A 17,136-nucleotide genomic window follows, 5' to 3' on the forward strand; every position below is an offset into this window, starting at 1 on the left:
TCTTGCGAAATAATGACTATTAATTTGAAAATCAGTTTTCCAGATATTGATAAAACAATAATCTGGCCAATTATTTATTTTTTAACAAAGTGATTTTGTATGCTATAGCAGATAAGTCTTCTTGCTGGGGAAGCAAATGGTTTGTTTGCAGAGCTCATGCATAATTAAACTGCTAATCTACATAGCTTGTGTATAAGGTATAGGGAAAGGTTAGGTTCTGTCATCTAAAGGTTAATCTATGCCTGTATACTATTGAAGTGTAAGAACAGAATGATACTTTATAGACCATCCATAATTAAATAATTATTTATGCTTAATTAGCAGAGGAAGAAAAGGGTTCCAGTAGCTTGCGATCACAGTCTTCCACATCGATTTCTCCAGCAGCCTGAGTTTGGACAGTCTGACAAGCTGTTACTTTACAGCCTGTCTGTATTGGACATTAGGCTGTGTAATGATCCAGTATAAACCTGCATGGGGGGTTTGTCACTGATGACTGTGTCACCGTAGCTTAGAGACACACTCTCAGAAGCAGCGATTTGCTTGCCTTAAGCCCGTAAAACAGCCTGTTGGCAAGGGACCCTCTGGAACCAAACTGTCCCCTGAGGTCCATTAAACCAAGCTCCAGGGCTGGGCCTGCAACAGCTGCAAGCGCCTGGCTAGATTCTGGATGTGAACAATTATGTTAAAGCAATAAATGTGAGAAACACTGGAGCCATGATGTAACTGCAGCAATAATAGTGTCAGCCGAAACAAAATTTAATCATTTTAAAATACCCCAAAATTCACATAAAATGGGTGTGAAGCATCTTTTTTAGTTGCATCAATGAACTTTGGACTATCACTATACAGATACAAAATAAAGCTTCCATTAACAGTAAGCATAATCCTTGAAAGTATCATTTGAGTTGTACTTTTGCCATATACACCATCTGGGATTCTCTCTTCTTGTAGCAGACAGAATGATGAGAAGAAGAAAAAAATTCCAGAGGAGAACATAAAACAAAAGCAAATTGAATGCAGTCTCTATAAATAGCCAATGAGGATCTGAGGGGGAGTATCTTCTCTATTCTTGTTCTCTCATCCTGTGATCTTCACAGAAGGTAATATAGATCAGGCCTGTGCCTGGACAGACAGAAATGCCAGCAGTTAAATACACACAAACACACACACACATACACACAAACACACAAACACACAGACACACACACACACATACACACAAACACAGAAACACACAGACACAGACACACACACACACACACACACACAGACACAAACACAGAAACACACAGACACAGACGCACACACAGACACACACACACACATACACACAAACACAGAAACACACAGACACAGACACACACACACACATACACACAAACACAGAAACACACAGACACACACACAGACACACACACACACACAAACACACACACACACAAACACACACACACACACACACACACACAGAAACACACAGACACACACACACACACAGACACACACATACCATTTTCTTAATAGGTCAGTATTCATACGCTTCTACAGGTCCGGAGAGCTTCTCTAATTTTTAAACTGTACACTGAAACAAATTAGCCCGTGACTAATAGCACATGACATGTTTTCTAAAGAGCGCCTCTTTTTATGAACAGGCACTCGGATGAAAAAGGAGTGGAGGTTCTCTCGGAATCCTGCTCCATCCTTTTTTAAATCGTAGGACAATGGAGAGAAATATATAAACTACCCCCTCCCTCCCGCCACCCCCCACCGTTTGCCTCCTTGGTTCCTTTCATTACGCAACACTGAGTGACAGCAGACGCTAAAAATATCCATTTCCCCCAACCTTGCTATTTTCAGTTGCCTGCTCACTACTGGGTACTGAAACTGACAATCAAATCAGCACTTTTTATTTTTAACAGCAAACAAGCATACTGTTGAGGGTAGAGGGAAGAAAAAAAACATATAGCCACATAGGATGCAGAGTGAAAAAGAGAGACGAGCATTAAAACATAGAAGTTTTGATGGGTAAGCAGATTTGTGCACCACATTAAAGAATCAATAGTGAGATTAGGGTTTGTCGGAGTTCCCAGGGAAACTAGCCACTCATGAAAACAACATGACACAGGAAATGTAACAATGGACAGGAATTGAGCAAAACCAAAATTCGATTTAATCATGTGTGTCTCTTGTGAGTGTGAGACTCTAATGGGGATGTTCATGACATAAAACCCACGTTAAGACGAAAACATGCTGTGAAATCGCTTCCCTGTCCAATGCCGTTTTTTTTTTTTTAGAAGCTGATCCAAACCAAATATCAACCAAATACTGAACCAAATATTCTTTTTTCTTTTTTTGGCATGCAAAGAGATGACTCTCAGAGAAGGACCGTAAAAGAGAATTGATTTTTAAAAGCATAGTATATTACTTGGCAACATCTAAGAGAATTGATTATAGAAAATCTGTCTACATGCATCATTCTGTCAGAATGAACATTTTGCATATCTATATCTGATCTTTTAGATGCTCTGCACGCATAACATTTGAGACATGACTTTCTCTGACTAACAGGTCAAAGAACACTTATAGGTTCATCAGAATGATGCAAAACAAATGTATTACCAACACTCTGGATGGTGTCACTAAGCCCACCTAGAGACTGTGAGGCAGGCAATTTCTGTAAGGATGCTATGGTATTCATAGAGTGACGTGTAGACCTGGGTGTACATTTGAGTGAGTTCCTGCATTGTAAATATCTATTCTAAGAATATATTTGAACCTTTTGCTCCCCACCATAACCCCATTAGACCAATTATGCACCTGTTTGATGGAGGTCGTTGAGTTAAAGCATTGTTTAAGAGCGCTTGGAATTTCATGTCTTCGTGTGAAGGAAATAGATATAAACAAGCAAAAGCCTGTTGATAGATATTAGACTACTAAAAGACTACGTTAGTCTGCAAGGATAAAATTCATTATGGAGCATAAACCCTGTGATAAACACTGCATCAGGCCTCTAGATGCATTATTTAAAAGTCTATTTGAAAAGCTCTAAATGGAAGAACTGAATTACAATCCACTGAATCAGCAATTCTTACCATGCCCATTGAGAATACTATAGTCGTCTTAAATGCATAAAATCGAATCACCAGCCATTTGTGTAGATTTAAACAAAAGCTCAGTGAGAGAGAGAATACATGCCTCTCTAACAAAAGAGCCCAACCCTGTTTTTCTACAGGTCTACGGCTCTGTCATTATTCTGATGAAACTCAGCTTTCATAAGATATTAGCCCCAAAATCTAAGAAAGTCAACTTGAGAGAAAGTTTGCATTTTCAGCCAAACACTGTGTAAGTATAAGGCCATCTACTTTTTAATTGTTTTGGAACAATATCTCAGTCAGTTAGCAGAGATGCCAGCACAGTCTTTGGGGATAGGTAGAACACAATGCAATCCAAGGAAACTATGACACAGCCAAAGGTACTGAAAGTCAATGGACATCCCCTTTGTTCTTTAAGCACTGCTGACAGACGCCTGCGAATTGATTTGCATGTTTACTGATCCATGCAACTAATTTACCAGAAATGGGCTTTTTCTTTAGGAAAGCCCCTTAAGGCAGTTGATATACTATATTTAAGCAAAAGAAATGCCTGAACCAACTGCAAATTGTATGAACCCACCATCTGTTTAAAAACGTGATGTATACCATGAGGTTCCCGCGCTGCTCTTTCTGAGAGACTGCGTGAGATTTATGGTGGTGAGCTTCTGTGCGCTTCCTTAAGCGCAGAGCACAGACGAGCGGTGTGTGCGCAGACAAGCGATTCAGCTAAACATGTGCTCGCGCACCCAAACTACTGTTAGTTTGAGTAGGCTACTGTATTTCCACTCAGCAAAAGCATACGTACAGTATTTTTTCAAACTGGTAAAAAATCTCGCCGCGTGTTTAACTCATGTACGACAATGTTTAACCTAAATCTGAGCGTCCTTGTTCCTCGGTTTTGATCATACGAGAGCGTATTTTTCAACAAGAATGCGTATTTTAGATCCATAATTAAAATAGTGATAATTTCTCAATTTAATACAATCATATTTTATTGTCGCCTGTCACGTGTCTAATTGGTGAAAATCCTAACGTACTCTGGAGCGGAAACAAATCCAAGAACAAACAAAAATTACTTTAAGTCGATCTGCCCTCGTCCGATGCGGATTACTTGCACATGAGTTAGCAAGAACCGGAGGAGGGGTCGGGGGCGTGCTTGAAGGTGTTGACAGAGTTTAAGCACCGCGGACAGCGCCGCACTCATTGTTTTGATAACAGAGAAGTTCAGAAGGTGTGGATCGTCTTTTTGTGAAATAGTTTCTTCCTGACAAGCTTGGCAACACGTTTCCTGGGAAATAAACCTGACCTTTTCGAAGTAATGGACAGGAGCACGACTCTCTAAGCTGACCAGAAGCGGATATTGCATTCTTCGCAACTGCCAGGAACGATGCCCAAGCGAGAATGTGCACCAGCCGGAAGATCATCTGGAGTCTGCTGGTTCTCTCAGTGTTGGAGATAGGACTCGGCGTCTCCAGCATTGCTCTGGGTGCGGTGGGCATTAGTCGAGTGAAATCCGAGCACAAACCTCAACAAGGGGATGCCTCTCCTGTGTGGAGCGGGGTGTGTGTACGTCTCCAATTTAATTACTCTTCTGCTCTTGAATAAGTAATCATCTACATCAGTTTAACTATCAACTGTAAATCCAGTTCTCTTTACAAGTTGGAAAAAGTAAACGTATAAGAGGTCTTGTCTTACGCGTTTATGTTGCACTGTAAGTAGAGGCCCAACATCCGACAAGGTCCTCAAATTAAACTTAAAATACAATTTGTATCTCAGTGCTAACTGTGGTTATTTGATATTAATTGTTATATACAGGTGTAATTATGGACTGAGCATGGTATGATTAATATCAGTATTATTCTGAGTCAGCCATAGGACAGGTTTATATGTCGTTTGTAAATGTCTTTTTGAATATAATTTAAGGAAACTCTTTAGGTTGTTTCTGTATTTGCGTTCATTGTCTTAATTACGCAGCCTGTAGTAAGGCTCACATCTCGAGAACATCGCTTTGACGATTTGATCGTGCTGTTAAAAAAATAGTAGATTCTACTGTTTTGTTTATCGCTGTCCCTGCATCTCTGCGTCGAAGAGAAAAATGTGTGGCGACATAGCAAAGCACAATATCCGATACACAATTTAATTCGCTTCTCCTCGAATATGTCCAGGAACGCCAGGAACTTGCTCATGTTGTTCACATTTGGACCATACTGAGCCAACTACTACTGTTTCAGTCCCAAGACATGTATTTGCATTTACATTTACATTTAGCAGACGCTTTTATCCAAGACAGCTATAAATCAAACCAAAGGCAGAAAACAAAGCAAACTTACCAGAAGCAATCTAGAATGTCCGTCCATTTATCCCTAGGTATGGGCCACTCCTTGTTCTGAAACCACTTTTTTTGTCTCGTTTTTGTTTGTATGTTGTTGTTAGTGAAATCTGGGATAGGAGACTAACTGATTTCAACTTGATCATAAGTGCTAATTGAGTCTGAATACTAGAATGCAATATTCTTTGAATTTAAATGAAAAACAACTTGATCTACCATTGTATGTATTAGTACATTGAATGTTGTTGGATCTTGAAGGTGATATTTACCTAGATTCAAGATGTGATATTGAATCTATGTAAACCTCTGTTCAGCTCTGTTTGGGACTCTGTTGGTGTCAAAATGAGACCAAGCTGATCCCGAGTGGAAGATTAATACATGGAAAGTCAAATTTTTAACTGTTGCTTTCTAATAAGCATCCATTGTTTTTTCTCTCCTAGTTTCTTGTCTGTGGGCTCTGTGGAATGCTGTGTGCAAAAAAAAGAACTGGCCTGGTTGTAAGTACTCACAGTGTGCTGCTAAAGGAATTCCCACAGGGACCTGCAACTCCAGACATAGTTCCTGGCAAACTTGTACCAGTCCCAATATACAAGCTAGATTTGGTTGAGGTTATAGTGCATGAAAATTGTTTAGAGTAAGCAAAAGCAACATACAGATTTCAGTGTAGGCTGTAACTTGGTGTAAATTAGAAATGTTATGATGTATGTTTTTATAAATGCACTAAAAAATAGGCTAGCTAAGTCAGATTTTGTAATGCTGAACAATTTTTAAATACATGCTTTTGAAATAGCAGAGGAATGGTCCCATATGTTTGGAACATAAAAGACAAACTGAACTTTCCAAACCGTGTCCCCAGTGGGAGATGTAAACCAATAGGAAAAGCTGAAATTCACAGTCCAAAAACATTGTTAAACCATTTATCCATTGGTAAAGCACAGATAAAGCACCTTAACATTCTGCAGTGCATTAAAGTCAAAGGTAGAGCCCCAGACCTGGGGCAAGCCCTCACTGTGCCTTTTACTGTGTGTGGAGGTATGCTGGACTTGCCTGCACTGGAGACTAGATTCAATTAGACACCCTGAAATGGGGGACGGAGGAGTCACAGGGGAAAGTATTAATGACAAATCAATACTGAAGTGAAACCTCTCTGTCTGTCTCCCTCTCTCTCTCTCTCTCCCTCTCTCTCTCTCACACACACACAAACACACACACACACACACACACACACACACACACACACAACACAATACAACATTTCTCAGCACCTATTCTATTTGTCTCCTTCTCTGACTTCCCTGTCTCTTTTTAACTTTCATCACCTTTCTTTATTTTTCATCTACATAGTTTTCCATGTTAGCCCCCCACCCCTTCTGTGTGTGTGTGTGTGTGTGTGTGTGTGTGTGTCTGTCTTTCCATCTCTCTCTCTCTCTCTTTCTTTAAATTGAATTTGTTTGATGTGCTTAGGAGATGACTCCATTGTTTTCTGGCTGTGGGAAAATGAAATGATATCCCTGAGCTCCATTAGTCTTATGTGGATGGCGTTAAGAGCGGGAACTGTTGGTACAGAGCACTCTAGCAACTTATTCTTCACTTCTTCAATACATATCACTCTCACTGCCCCAGCCCTGTTTCGGCCAGTGCTTCTGAGGGCAGTGTTACTTTGATAGATTTCTTTGCTTTCTCTGCCCAGTCACACCCCCCCCCCACCACCACCACACACACACACACACCCATTTCTTCCCTCTGTGATTTCTGTTCTGTTTACTAAATATACCTCCTGTGGCAACACCTTGGAAATAGATCATCTGAATACTGCAATTTAATGTTTATTGTGTTCTGTGCTTGTCTCCTTGCTTACCTGTCAACACCTATCTCACTTTACTAAGCTATTTGTTATCAGGTCGCCACAACGTAATTACAGAGACTGAGAATTAAAAAAAGGTTTCTGTGATTGATCGCAGATTTTTTTTTTTTTTTTTTTCAATGTATCTTTCTCTTGTCAGATGATACTCTTCTCAGCGTGTTGTATCTGTGGTCTGATTGGTGGAATCCTGAACTTCCAGTTTGTGCGAGCGTTGGTGAAGAGGCCGGGCACTGTCCCCTCGCTGCACTTAGCGGCCATGTCTCTGGCCTGCCTGGGTATCAGCAGCTGTACGCTATCCACCTGGCTGACCTGCAGACTGGCCAGCAGTGAACAGCAGCGCATGTTTTTAGAGCGAGAGCATTCTTTGCACCATTCCCATGAGATGGCAGAGAAGGTACAAAAAAAAAACAACAACAACCCTGGCCTACTCTAGCGCAGCCTACATTATGTGTGTCAGAATGTGCCTTAAAACAACCCCTTTACTGTACAACCTGAGGGTGTGCTGTATAAATTATTGATGAAATGTGTCAAACTGTAATTTGTATCACATGTCAAATTGTAGAACATAAAGCATGCTTTCAGATATTTTTTTTTACAGCATATTTTACATTGTTATGTGGTTGTCATGGTTATTTGTGTCCCCCTCTTCTTCTTTTTTTTTTTTTTTTTTTAGGAGATCTTAGATAACTCCAGCAATGGAATCCCTCAAATCTCTTACAATGGACGAAGTGCATCGCCGTGATAATGAGATGCCATTGTGAAGTCTGGAACATGCATAAAAGCATGTTTAGTCAGAGTTGTCAGTGAAGGGTGATGGACAAGCAGTGCAATAATTGGGATCACTCCTGCACAATAGCAAGCAGGTTCCAAGCCTACTCCATCAGGCATAAAAACCGTGGCAACAAAACCACGAGTAACCTCCTCTCTGGAATGACCGAGAGTTAGAGTTTAATTGCCTGCTGACTTGTGAAGCCTGGACATATGGAGTAGCTGAACGAAATGCATACACAGTTGTACAACTAAACACAAACCTAGCATGCAAATTGTCAGACCGTCTCTCTCTCTCTCTCTCTCTCTCTCTCTCTCTCTCTTCTCTGTAATCAAACACTCTTTAATATTTCTGTAATTTATGGTAATAGTTGACAGGAACGTTGATTCTGGTCTTTTAATCATAGTATGGATTATGGAATGCTTTTAATGCATCTCAGACATACAGTATGCACACTGTAAATGCCTGTATATGAAGAAAATATCATTTATGAATTTACAATATTTTTATATAAAGGCTTCTTATAAAAATAAAAAATGTCTGACCTGAAACTCTCTGTAATGGTGTCTCTGCTCAGTTACCAACAGTTTTATAACATTCTTTCTCTATATGTTGCTCAATAGTTAATTAAACTCTTTGCTTACGCCAAACTGATACTGTAGCAGTTTTTCAGGGGTGGGTGGTTATGGGACAGACCACGCCAGCAAAAACAGCCCAGAGCTGGACGCTGACTAAGAAATAGTGCCATAACTTATTAGTGTGTCACCTGCAGGCATGTCACACTGTCCATATGAACATGTTAACACATCCTGCATTGTCAGACACTATGCTTTGTTTGTCTGGATTTCACTTATAGTGCTGCAGCCATGCAGTTGTCCTAAAGATCATCTATCTGATAGACTGAGTGGCTATTCCTTCATTATAAATTAGGTGATTAGGTCTTTGATCATCATTGAGTTTAAAGCATATATCTGTTTGGGTTTTAAGCTCACTTGGTGGGGTTTCTTACTCCCTCACTTGGTGGGGCTCTGGGAATCTGTTTCATACAGAAGAAGATGATGAACCTTTGTTTAATTTAATTTTTTTTAAAAGTTTGATATTTTATAAAATAAATTTTTTGTCTCAGTATCTTGGTTCTGCCAACAGTTATTATCAACAGTGTTGTCATCAATAATGCTGTTATATTCACTTCCACAACAAGTTAATAATTCTAAAAAAAAGTTATATGTATAGTTGCAGTCATCATAATCGTACTTATTTTGAATTATTACGTATTCATTACAAGATGTTGGGGGGGAATTGTAGCCTACTGTGTCGGCTGATGATCGTTTCAGGTTTTGCCAATTTCCCTCCGTTCCAGGAGATGGCGATATAACAAGTCCTCCTGAGTTAATTCAGGTTCCCTCTTGATGGTGCGGAAAGCTCTACCACGTTTTCCTCAGCGTTTGACGGCAACATGGCAAACTCGCAAGAGGTGGAGGGTGACCCAAAACAAGTAAAATTGTCCGCAGAGGCATCGACTCTGGTGCATTCCTCTACAAAGGATATCACGTCTAATGTCACAGGAGACACGACCGCTTTTCCATGTTTAATTCCGTCATTCGCAGACGCTTGTAAACTTGTCAAAGCGCCATACTCGTGTCTGGTAATGGACACACACAGGAGGCACATTACTCTGCCTCCTGTGTATTTGAACAAGAAGAGGACGGGAATTCAGCAAGAACTAAACGCAGAACTTCTCAAATATTCAGAAAGGTATTGTAAAGTCGCTGTTGTAACCGTACGAAAATATTTACGACGGTGTAAGTGATAGTGAGTATTTTCCTTAGAGAACAGTTTACCATAGCTCGCCCTGTTAAGGTGGCACGTTGTCTCACGTTTGAATCTAGCGGACTTCTGTAGAGTTTCGGTTGCAGACGTTTTTGAGAGCTAAACCTGTGCATTTGTCAACTTACTGTCAATAAACACCATCCCTATACACGTCTTTAAATATACACTGCAGAAATAAGATTAGTGTCGCAAATACTTGGCAAAGCGATAAACTAATCGTGTCTAATTATGTGTCTACTCTCAACAGTTTGAATGGAGTACCTTTGGCTTATGACAACATTAAAGTTGTGGGACAACATGGAGACATTTATGATGATCAAGGATTCATTCATTTAAACATAGAGGCGTCCTTTATAATCTTCAAACCAAAGAAAGGACAAAGACTTGTGGTAAGTACTTTTTCAATTTAGTATTTGCCCTCATACATGGGTGTTTAACAGTATGTGGTCTAAGTAATATTGTGATTTAAAATTGTTGTTTATTATCTTCTTACAGGGTGTGATAAACAAGGTTGGCGTGAGTCATGTTGGTTGTCTTGTCCATGGTTGTTTCAATGCCTCCATATTGAAACCTAGTCAGATGACCACAGAGATGTGGAGAGACTGTGGACTGAACGTCGGAGATCACTTACAGTTTGAAGTCTTCCAGCTAGACGCTGATACTGCTGGCGTCCTTCTAATCAGAGGAAGGCTGGAGAAAAGCAGGTACAGCCTACATTCAACTTGAGGGCCGGAGGTGAAGTTTAGTAAAGTTGAGCTGCAAACATCTGGATATCTGGAGGAGAGAGAGCCATGTTTTAAGCTTGCAGTTTTCTTTGCTACAGATAAGGGGGGATACTGTTAATGTGGTGTCATTAGTATGTCTTCATCTCCATTTGCGTCCTCTAACAGTTGTTGTAGTAAGCGTTTCTGGTAATTGTCATGCTGCTACAGAATCTGCTAATGTCTTTGCTGCGCTTATTTGTCCCATAAGTTAATTACTGCACCTTTGACTTCATTAATAGGGTAGAGGAGCTTTTGGCTGTGTCAGAACCCAGCAATGACAGCGTGGACGTTGCCGTGGAGTCAGCCAACGAATCGGTCCTGGAACCGGCCTCAGAATCAACAGATAGTTCCCCAAGTAAGAAGAAAAAGAAGAAAAAGCACAAACACAAGGATGAAGAGGCAGCGGATAACTCTGTTGTTGTGGAGAGCAGCTTAGGAGGTGAGACTATAAACCAGGACATGAACGGAACAGAGTTGGACTCAAACTCAAATGGCTATCATAAAGAGAAGAAGAAGAAGAAGAAAAAGGAGAAGGAGAGGGAGGAGGTTAGTGAGGTGACGGAGGAGACGCCATCACCCACGTTCCCCGGCAGTGACTCCAGTGGATATATGAGTGACAAAGCTGGAAAGAAGAGGAAAAAAACTGAGGGAGAAAGTGATATTTGTCCTCTCGATGACTCTGAAGAACCTGTTGTTAAAAAGAAGAAAAAGAAGTGATTTGCTCTCGCAAAATGGAACATTTAATAATTGAACTATGAACTTAATTTGTGCTTTCTTCTGGAAAAGACTTATTAGGAGTAAAAATACCTTGAGAGGCCTTGGACGGTGAATTGTTAAGATTGAAATATATACCGTTACGCGTGTACCATTTCTGAATACTTTTAGAGGATCTTTGTTTAGTTCTGTGTGTCACCAGCAGAGGGCAGTAAGTAGTTTTAAAATCCTTTGGCAAGGAGACTCAGGATATTGAATGCTGTACTTACTGTCCTAAAGTTTAAGCCATCATCCAGGTTGACATGTAATTAAATACACATTTGCAAACCATTGCGATATATTGAATATATGGTATTCTTTACAGAAATAATTATTCAAAGCTTTTCTAATGTGAAGTTATTTTATCAGTAAAAGAATTAAAACTACCCGATGAAGTGGTATTCTTTTAGTCTGCTGTGGGTTTAGCTCTGAAATGTTTTGTCAGTATTAGAAAAGAATTTTCTATTTTCCATTCTAAGGACAAACATATTTGCATTGCTTATTAGACATTCATAGTCCAGATTCGCACAATCAAATGCTTTATTTTTGTGTTACAAAACTACAAAATTCTTTTTCTAAGTCCCTGTAGTTATAAGACACTGTTTCAGAACACACATTTTCCCACACAAAATATGAGGTACATAAACTATGGCCAAAATAGTGTGCTATGACTGTGAATAATGACGATCCTCCCATCTATGGAGTTGTAGCATTTATAATGAGATACAGTAATATAGGTAATAGGATGCTGATAGCTAAGAGTAAAATTAGATTAGTAGTATTTTGGACTCACTGAGGCATGCAGACTTTTTCGGACTGTCCGGGAGATGTTTCTGGTGGCATTATACTTAGAAGTGCTGAATAGGTTCTTTATGTCTTTACCTTGTTGTCCAGTTCTCTGAAAGTGTAGTGGAAATGTCTAAGGGCTCTAGGATAAATAGTGCAGTGTTTCTTTCAAACCATACAGCTCCACATTTTGTGAAATATAGCAGTGCTCAGTAAAGATCTCTAATCTGAAGTCTGTCTATTACAATCAGTGCATATATTAAACACTACATTCTCTCAAACGCCATGAGACACCTAATCTCTCATTTGGAAGGACTGTGTATATGCAGCTCAAAAATCAGTCATTATGGGAGAAATACTATGTGAGTCACCTTCCATAGGACTTTCCCCAACTTTCACTCACTAATGCTTACTTGAGTATTTTCCCCTCGAGCTAATATTCAGTGTCAAAGGTATAATGTTTCTATTTTTACATGTACAGGAAACATATAGATCTGTTCCAAACCCCAGAAATGTTTTTTGACTCTAGACCAAAAAATTCCCAAGGAAAAACAGACTATTGGCAGGTGTTGCGTCTGTTTTCCCCTCTGTGACCTCCGATGGAAAGTTTCCATCGACGCAGCAATCTGTAGACAGTGCAGTTAAAACATGCTAATTTACTTACTTTAGACATACAGCACAGAAATGTGTGAACCATACCTACACAAACAGTACCTTCCTTTAAATAACAAAAAATGCTTAGCTTTTTCCATCGATAAGGTGTAACGCCTTAGGTGAGAATGGTTTTCATGTACACTCAGTTGTTAATTTAATATGGTCCTATAGTTGGGTTTTTAGATTTTTTTTTGGGGGGGGGGGGGCTAGGATTGCCTTTTTTTTTCCCTAAGAAATCCAGAAAACATAAATAGACGTGGGTTTTTCTGTGGGAACCTCTCCTTTACTGCATCGTTTCTCTGGTGTTTGCTTCTTTGAATGCTTGTCTGTTCTGATAAATCTGTGTACATGAGCATTGTACATCAGGGGCCTCTGTGGACTGTATCCCACACACGCTGCCAACTGATGTCTTCTCACACATTCAGTCTTGTTCTTAAATTGCTGCTCTGAGCCAACGCTGAACATCTTCACAAACCAGTGTATGTTCCTCTCCCCCTCTCTCTCTCTGTGAATTGCACCTGGATGCATCTCAGTTCCAAATCACTGGGGATTGTACATAAAACATCTTGATACTTAGTACTTTCATTTTTTTTTTTTTTTGCCTCTTTTTGTTTCATATATGAGGAGAAAGGTAGTTTTTCACAGCTTTACAGGAGTCTGGCTCACCAGGAGGCTCTGGGGTTGGGTTTTTTTTTGCAGTTTTTAGGAGGGCGGCCAGGAACATATTTTGAATTGTTCTCGCTTTGTTTTTCCACTACCTGAGAGCAGTCAGATTTTGGCAGGGGGAGAGGGCAATGCCTGGCTTTTTGGCTGCTTTGTTTGGCCTCTCACACTGATAAGTGGTCTTTGCATTCGCAAGGTGATTTACCTTTTTTTGGGGTTTTTTTGAGGTTAGTTTAGGGTTCTGGGCGGCAAACCTGTATATCATTTGCGCCATGTCTCTTTCATGTGGACTCATGCCATGGAAAAGCAGTGTCTCTGCAGAATAAGACACAATGATACTTGGCTGTATTAGTGATAAGTAAAGGGCTGATTAAGACAGATAGTAATGCTGTCTGTTCTTATCAGTCAAGCCTCCGTTTTCTTAAAGTTTCCTTATCTGAACTTCTTTTTCTTTCGTGACGGATATAATCTCCGTGGTCAGTCGTCTCAATTAGAGAACTCAACCAAGTCTTGGCTGTTTTGTCATACCAGGGAGGTTTAAGTGAGTTCAAAGAAAAAAAAAAAAACCCAGCATCCTCATCACTGCTCAGTAGTTCTACAGAGAGAGGAAACTGACAAGTTTTACGGTTCTGTGACTAAAAACACAGTCATTCCGAATGAATTTTCCAAATTACTTTTTGGCTAATTGTTCTTCTGTTTATTCAGGGTCTTCTCATCTTTATGGTGTATCTGTGTTATGTCCACTGTTTCAGTTCTCTGGCCGGTTGTCACAGTGTTGGCAACTATGAAATTACAACAGGGATAAAACTGGCAGATTTATGTGTGTTGTCAATAGAAGAGCATCCACACTCATCTCTTCCCATACAAGCAGTGGATCAACTCAGACTTCCTTGGTATTCACCTGAGAGGAACCACTGAGTCATTAGCTGTGCTGAAGCTACATTTTAACCCCAAGACTTCAGATCCAAGGACATTACAACTAACAATTCTTCCGAGAACACTAATCCCTGCATGATTCCATGGAAACACCACTGTTTTGGATACCACTCATGTTTAATGCATTCGGTTTAATATCTGTCATGCTAACAAAAACAAGCAATTAATAGATAAGGTACGCCAAGCGCACACACTTCACTTGGACAGATTTTTTTTTTTTTTTTTTTTGCTGTTTCTATGGATTTTTATATGCTATATGTTATCATTATTAACATCAGCAACACTGCCATTTCGACTACTTCCAAAATTGGAACAATGATGCTCAGCCAAAATATGTTTGAAATACTAGATTGTGTATGCAGAATTTGAATGAGTAATTATTCTGTTTGGAGCTTCAAAGACATCTACACTTCTCTCCCTCTGTCCTCCATATAGTAGACGTACAGTACACATACATTCAAAGCGACATTACACAACAAAAAGGAGTTCAGAAATGCAAAATGAATAATCTAATAAACAAACTAGAGACAGAGAGAGAGAGAGAGAGGGAGAACATGCCAGGAGAGTCATTTAGGAGAGTGATGAGAGTTTGAGAGAGCTGTGCAGCTTGTTTGGAGCGAGTCTTTGGCACAGACTCTCTCTCTCTCTCTCCCTGTCTCTGTCTCGCACTCTCTCTCTCTCTCTCTCTCTCTCTCTCTCTCTCTCTCTCTCCCTCTCTCAGTGGATGAGTTAACATAGACCGTCCATGGTATCCTGGCCTGCCGCAGGGTTGAATGCGCTAATTGGTCCTGGCTCTCCCACATATATCCTGTGTCAAACTTTCCAGGCCGGACCAGCTTTGAACCACACACATGAAAGAAACGGGGATTTATGGGAAACGGTCGTCGGTTCTTACGTGTGGATCCAGCCTAGGAGACTTGACGACACGCCCCCTCCCCACCTCGCAGCCCCCACCACATCCTCACTCCTCAGCCCCCCTCCCTCTCCCTAATTAGTGATTTGTAAGCAGTTCTGCCCAGCCTTCCCAAGGCTCTAAATGTTGGAAAGTCGTAAAAAAAAACCAAAAAAAAAACCCTTAAGTGTTCTAACAGTCTGACCTGTATTTCTCTGCCTTCAAAGAGAAGCCCAGTATCTTGGCTTAAATGGTGGGATTGAATCATATCAAAGCCCCTTCCCAAGGGTTATTGACATCCATGAAATCTTTTTATGGTGTTTTCAAAGACATTTCTTGGAAATTTATTGAGCTGTTGGCAACTCTGTTTTTTAACTTACATATTTTGACACTTAGATTTGTTTCTGTATCTGTCCAAAATACTAAACGCTAAAATAGTAACAACCTATAACCTAGTTATAAATTAATTCAGTAACTTTTTTTTTTATGACATAAATGTCACTTTTCATACGTGCTGTAGCTGTACGTGTACACAAAACTATGTGCTTGTGATGTCACATAACATATAGGCATATCTGTATCACAAATTTCTGTTTTATATCCCTTGTATGTCCATTCCTTTTGCATGAAACCATAGCACGAAAATGTAGTTTGAAAACATTGTTTTCAGATAGGACTCCAGTGCTTTTTGATTGAGAGCTCAGTGCTGGGCTGACGTCCCCTGTGTCATGACTGTGTGTGTGTGTGTGTGTGTGTGTGTGTGTGTGTGTGTGATGCTGCCCATTCACAAGAGGGCGTTAATGGGCTGTAAGCAGGCATGTGTGAAGGTACGCCCAGTCAACGCTGTGCTCAGTGCTCCTTTTGGGGAACTCCATATTCTCCAAAAAGAAACCAAAAAAAGAAAAAAAGCCATCCTTCATGTTGTTTTTAGAATGAACAATGATGTCAACAAAAATATCAGTTGCAAGTATTACAAATGAATGAAGTTGTCTTCTAGATAAAGCTGACTAAATTTTTGACAGATAGTATGAATAAAAAAAATAAAAAAAAGAAGTTTTGTTTTAGTTCCACAGAGAACATCACATTGATTCATCTGCGGTGATTAACAGCGTAAACATGAGGTCTTCCAGCTGTGTTCTTGTTTTTTTTTCCTCTAGTGGTTGCACAAATTAGTTTCTACCCACCGCAGAATTGTTTGGTTTCCATGACAGCCAGCCTCAGCGCTTGTCCTGTGGGGTTTTTTTTTTTTTCCCCTCCCAGTGACAGAGAGGTATTACCTGTGTCTCGTCTTTCTCGTGTCATTCTGTTCCGTTGTGTCACAGGCGCATGAGACGGTCTCGTTTCACGCCCTGATCGGTGGTGTAAAACCCCCTCCGTGTCACTCAGAGAAACAAAAAAGAAGAAAAAAGTCCAGCACACATAATACTCCCAGAGAACTAGAACACAGCCACCCCGAGTGTCGATTAAAACAAATATTTCTACTTTTAGCTAAAAAAAAAAAAAAAAAAAGCCCCAGTGGATATGACTTGTTTGTTTTCCTGAGTCAGTCACAAATGGCTTAGTCTCAGCTTGCTGATCTTTCCTTCTTTCTTCAAATGTCGTTTTAATGCTGATGTTTTTCTCTATGAAAACCGCAGTTTTAGTGTTCTCTCCCTGTCTCCTGTAAGTCGGCCAACTCCTCTAGATTAATTGGTCTTTCTAATCTGCTGGAATTTGAGGGCCTTAAAGTTGTCTAGACAAAGCTTAATTGTGTTAAAAGACACAGAGGTGCTCCCATGTCAACCACTTCCACTTGTATGAAGGT

At 40.1% G+C, this 17,136-nt stretch overlaps 2 protein-coding genes across 2 annotated transcripts; both read left to right on the plus strand.

Moving 5' to 3' along the window:
• The first annotated feature begins 4,493 nt into the window (after positions 1 to 4,493).
• Positions 4,494 to 8,027, plus strand: tmem196 (transmembrane protein 196). Its single transcript, XM_030789474.1, has 4 exons — positions 4,494 to 4,658; positions 5,862 to 5,918; positions 7,425 to 7,679; positions 7,959 to 8,027. The coding sequence occupies exons 1-4, from the start codon at positions 4,494 to 4,496 to the stop codon at positions 8,025 to 8,027; spliced, it is 546 nt and encodes a 181-aa protein (XP_030645334.1).
• A 1,482-nt stretch (positions 8,028 to 9,509) lies between these two features.
• On the plus strand, positions 9,510 to 11,733 carry polr1f (RNA polymerase I subunit F). Its single transcript, XM_030788999.1, has 4 exons — positions 9,510 to 9,809; positions 10,132 to 10,273; positions 10,380 to 10,588; positions 10,888 to 11,733. Exons 1-4 carry the CDS (start codon positions 9,511 to 9,513, stop codon positions 11,363 to 11,365), a joined length of 1,128 nt encoding a protein of 375 aa, XP_030644859.1. The 5' UTR covers position 9,510; the 3' UTR covers positions 11,366 to 11,733.
• Positions 11,734 to 17,136: the final 5,403 nt, after the last annotated feature.

This window comes from Chanos chanos, chromosome 12, assembly GCF_902362185.1.
Source record: "Chanos chanos chromosome 12, fChaCha1.1, whole genome shotgun sequence".
Lineage (NCBI taxonomy): Eukaryota > Metazoa > Chordata > Actinopteri > Gonorynchiformes > Chanidae > Chanos > Chanos chanos.

Bases quoted from the DNA above. Each gene is read 5' to 3' on its own strand.
- polr1f (XM_030788999.1), top strand. From the start codon at position 9,511: ATGGCAAACTCGCAAGAGGTGGAGGGTGACCCAAAACAAGTAAAATTG. The intron at 10,274-10,379 runs GTAAGTACTTTT...ATCTTCTTACAG, and splicing joins AGAAAGGACAAAGACTTGTG to GGTGTGATAAACAAGGTTGG. The intron at 10,589-10,887 runs GTACAGCCTACA...CTTCATTAATAG, and splicing joins GGAAGGCTGGAGAAAAGCAG to GGTAGAGGAGCTTTTGGCTG.
- tmem196 (XM_030789474.1), top strand. From the start codon at position 4,494: ATGTGCACCAGCCGGAAGATCATCTGGAGTCTGCTGGTTCTCTCAGTG. The intron at 5,919-7,424 runs GTAAGTACTCAC...TTCTCTTGTCAG, and splicing joins AAAAAAGAACTGGCCTGGTT to ATGATACTCTTCTCAGCGTG. The intron at 7,680-7,958 runs GTACAAAAAAAA...TTTTTTTTTTAG, and splicing joins CCCATGAGATGGCAGAGAAG to GAGATCTTAGATAACTCCAG.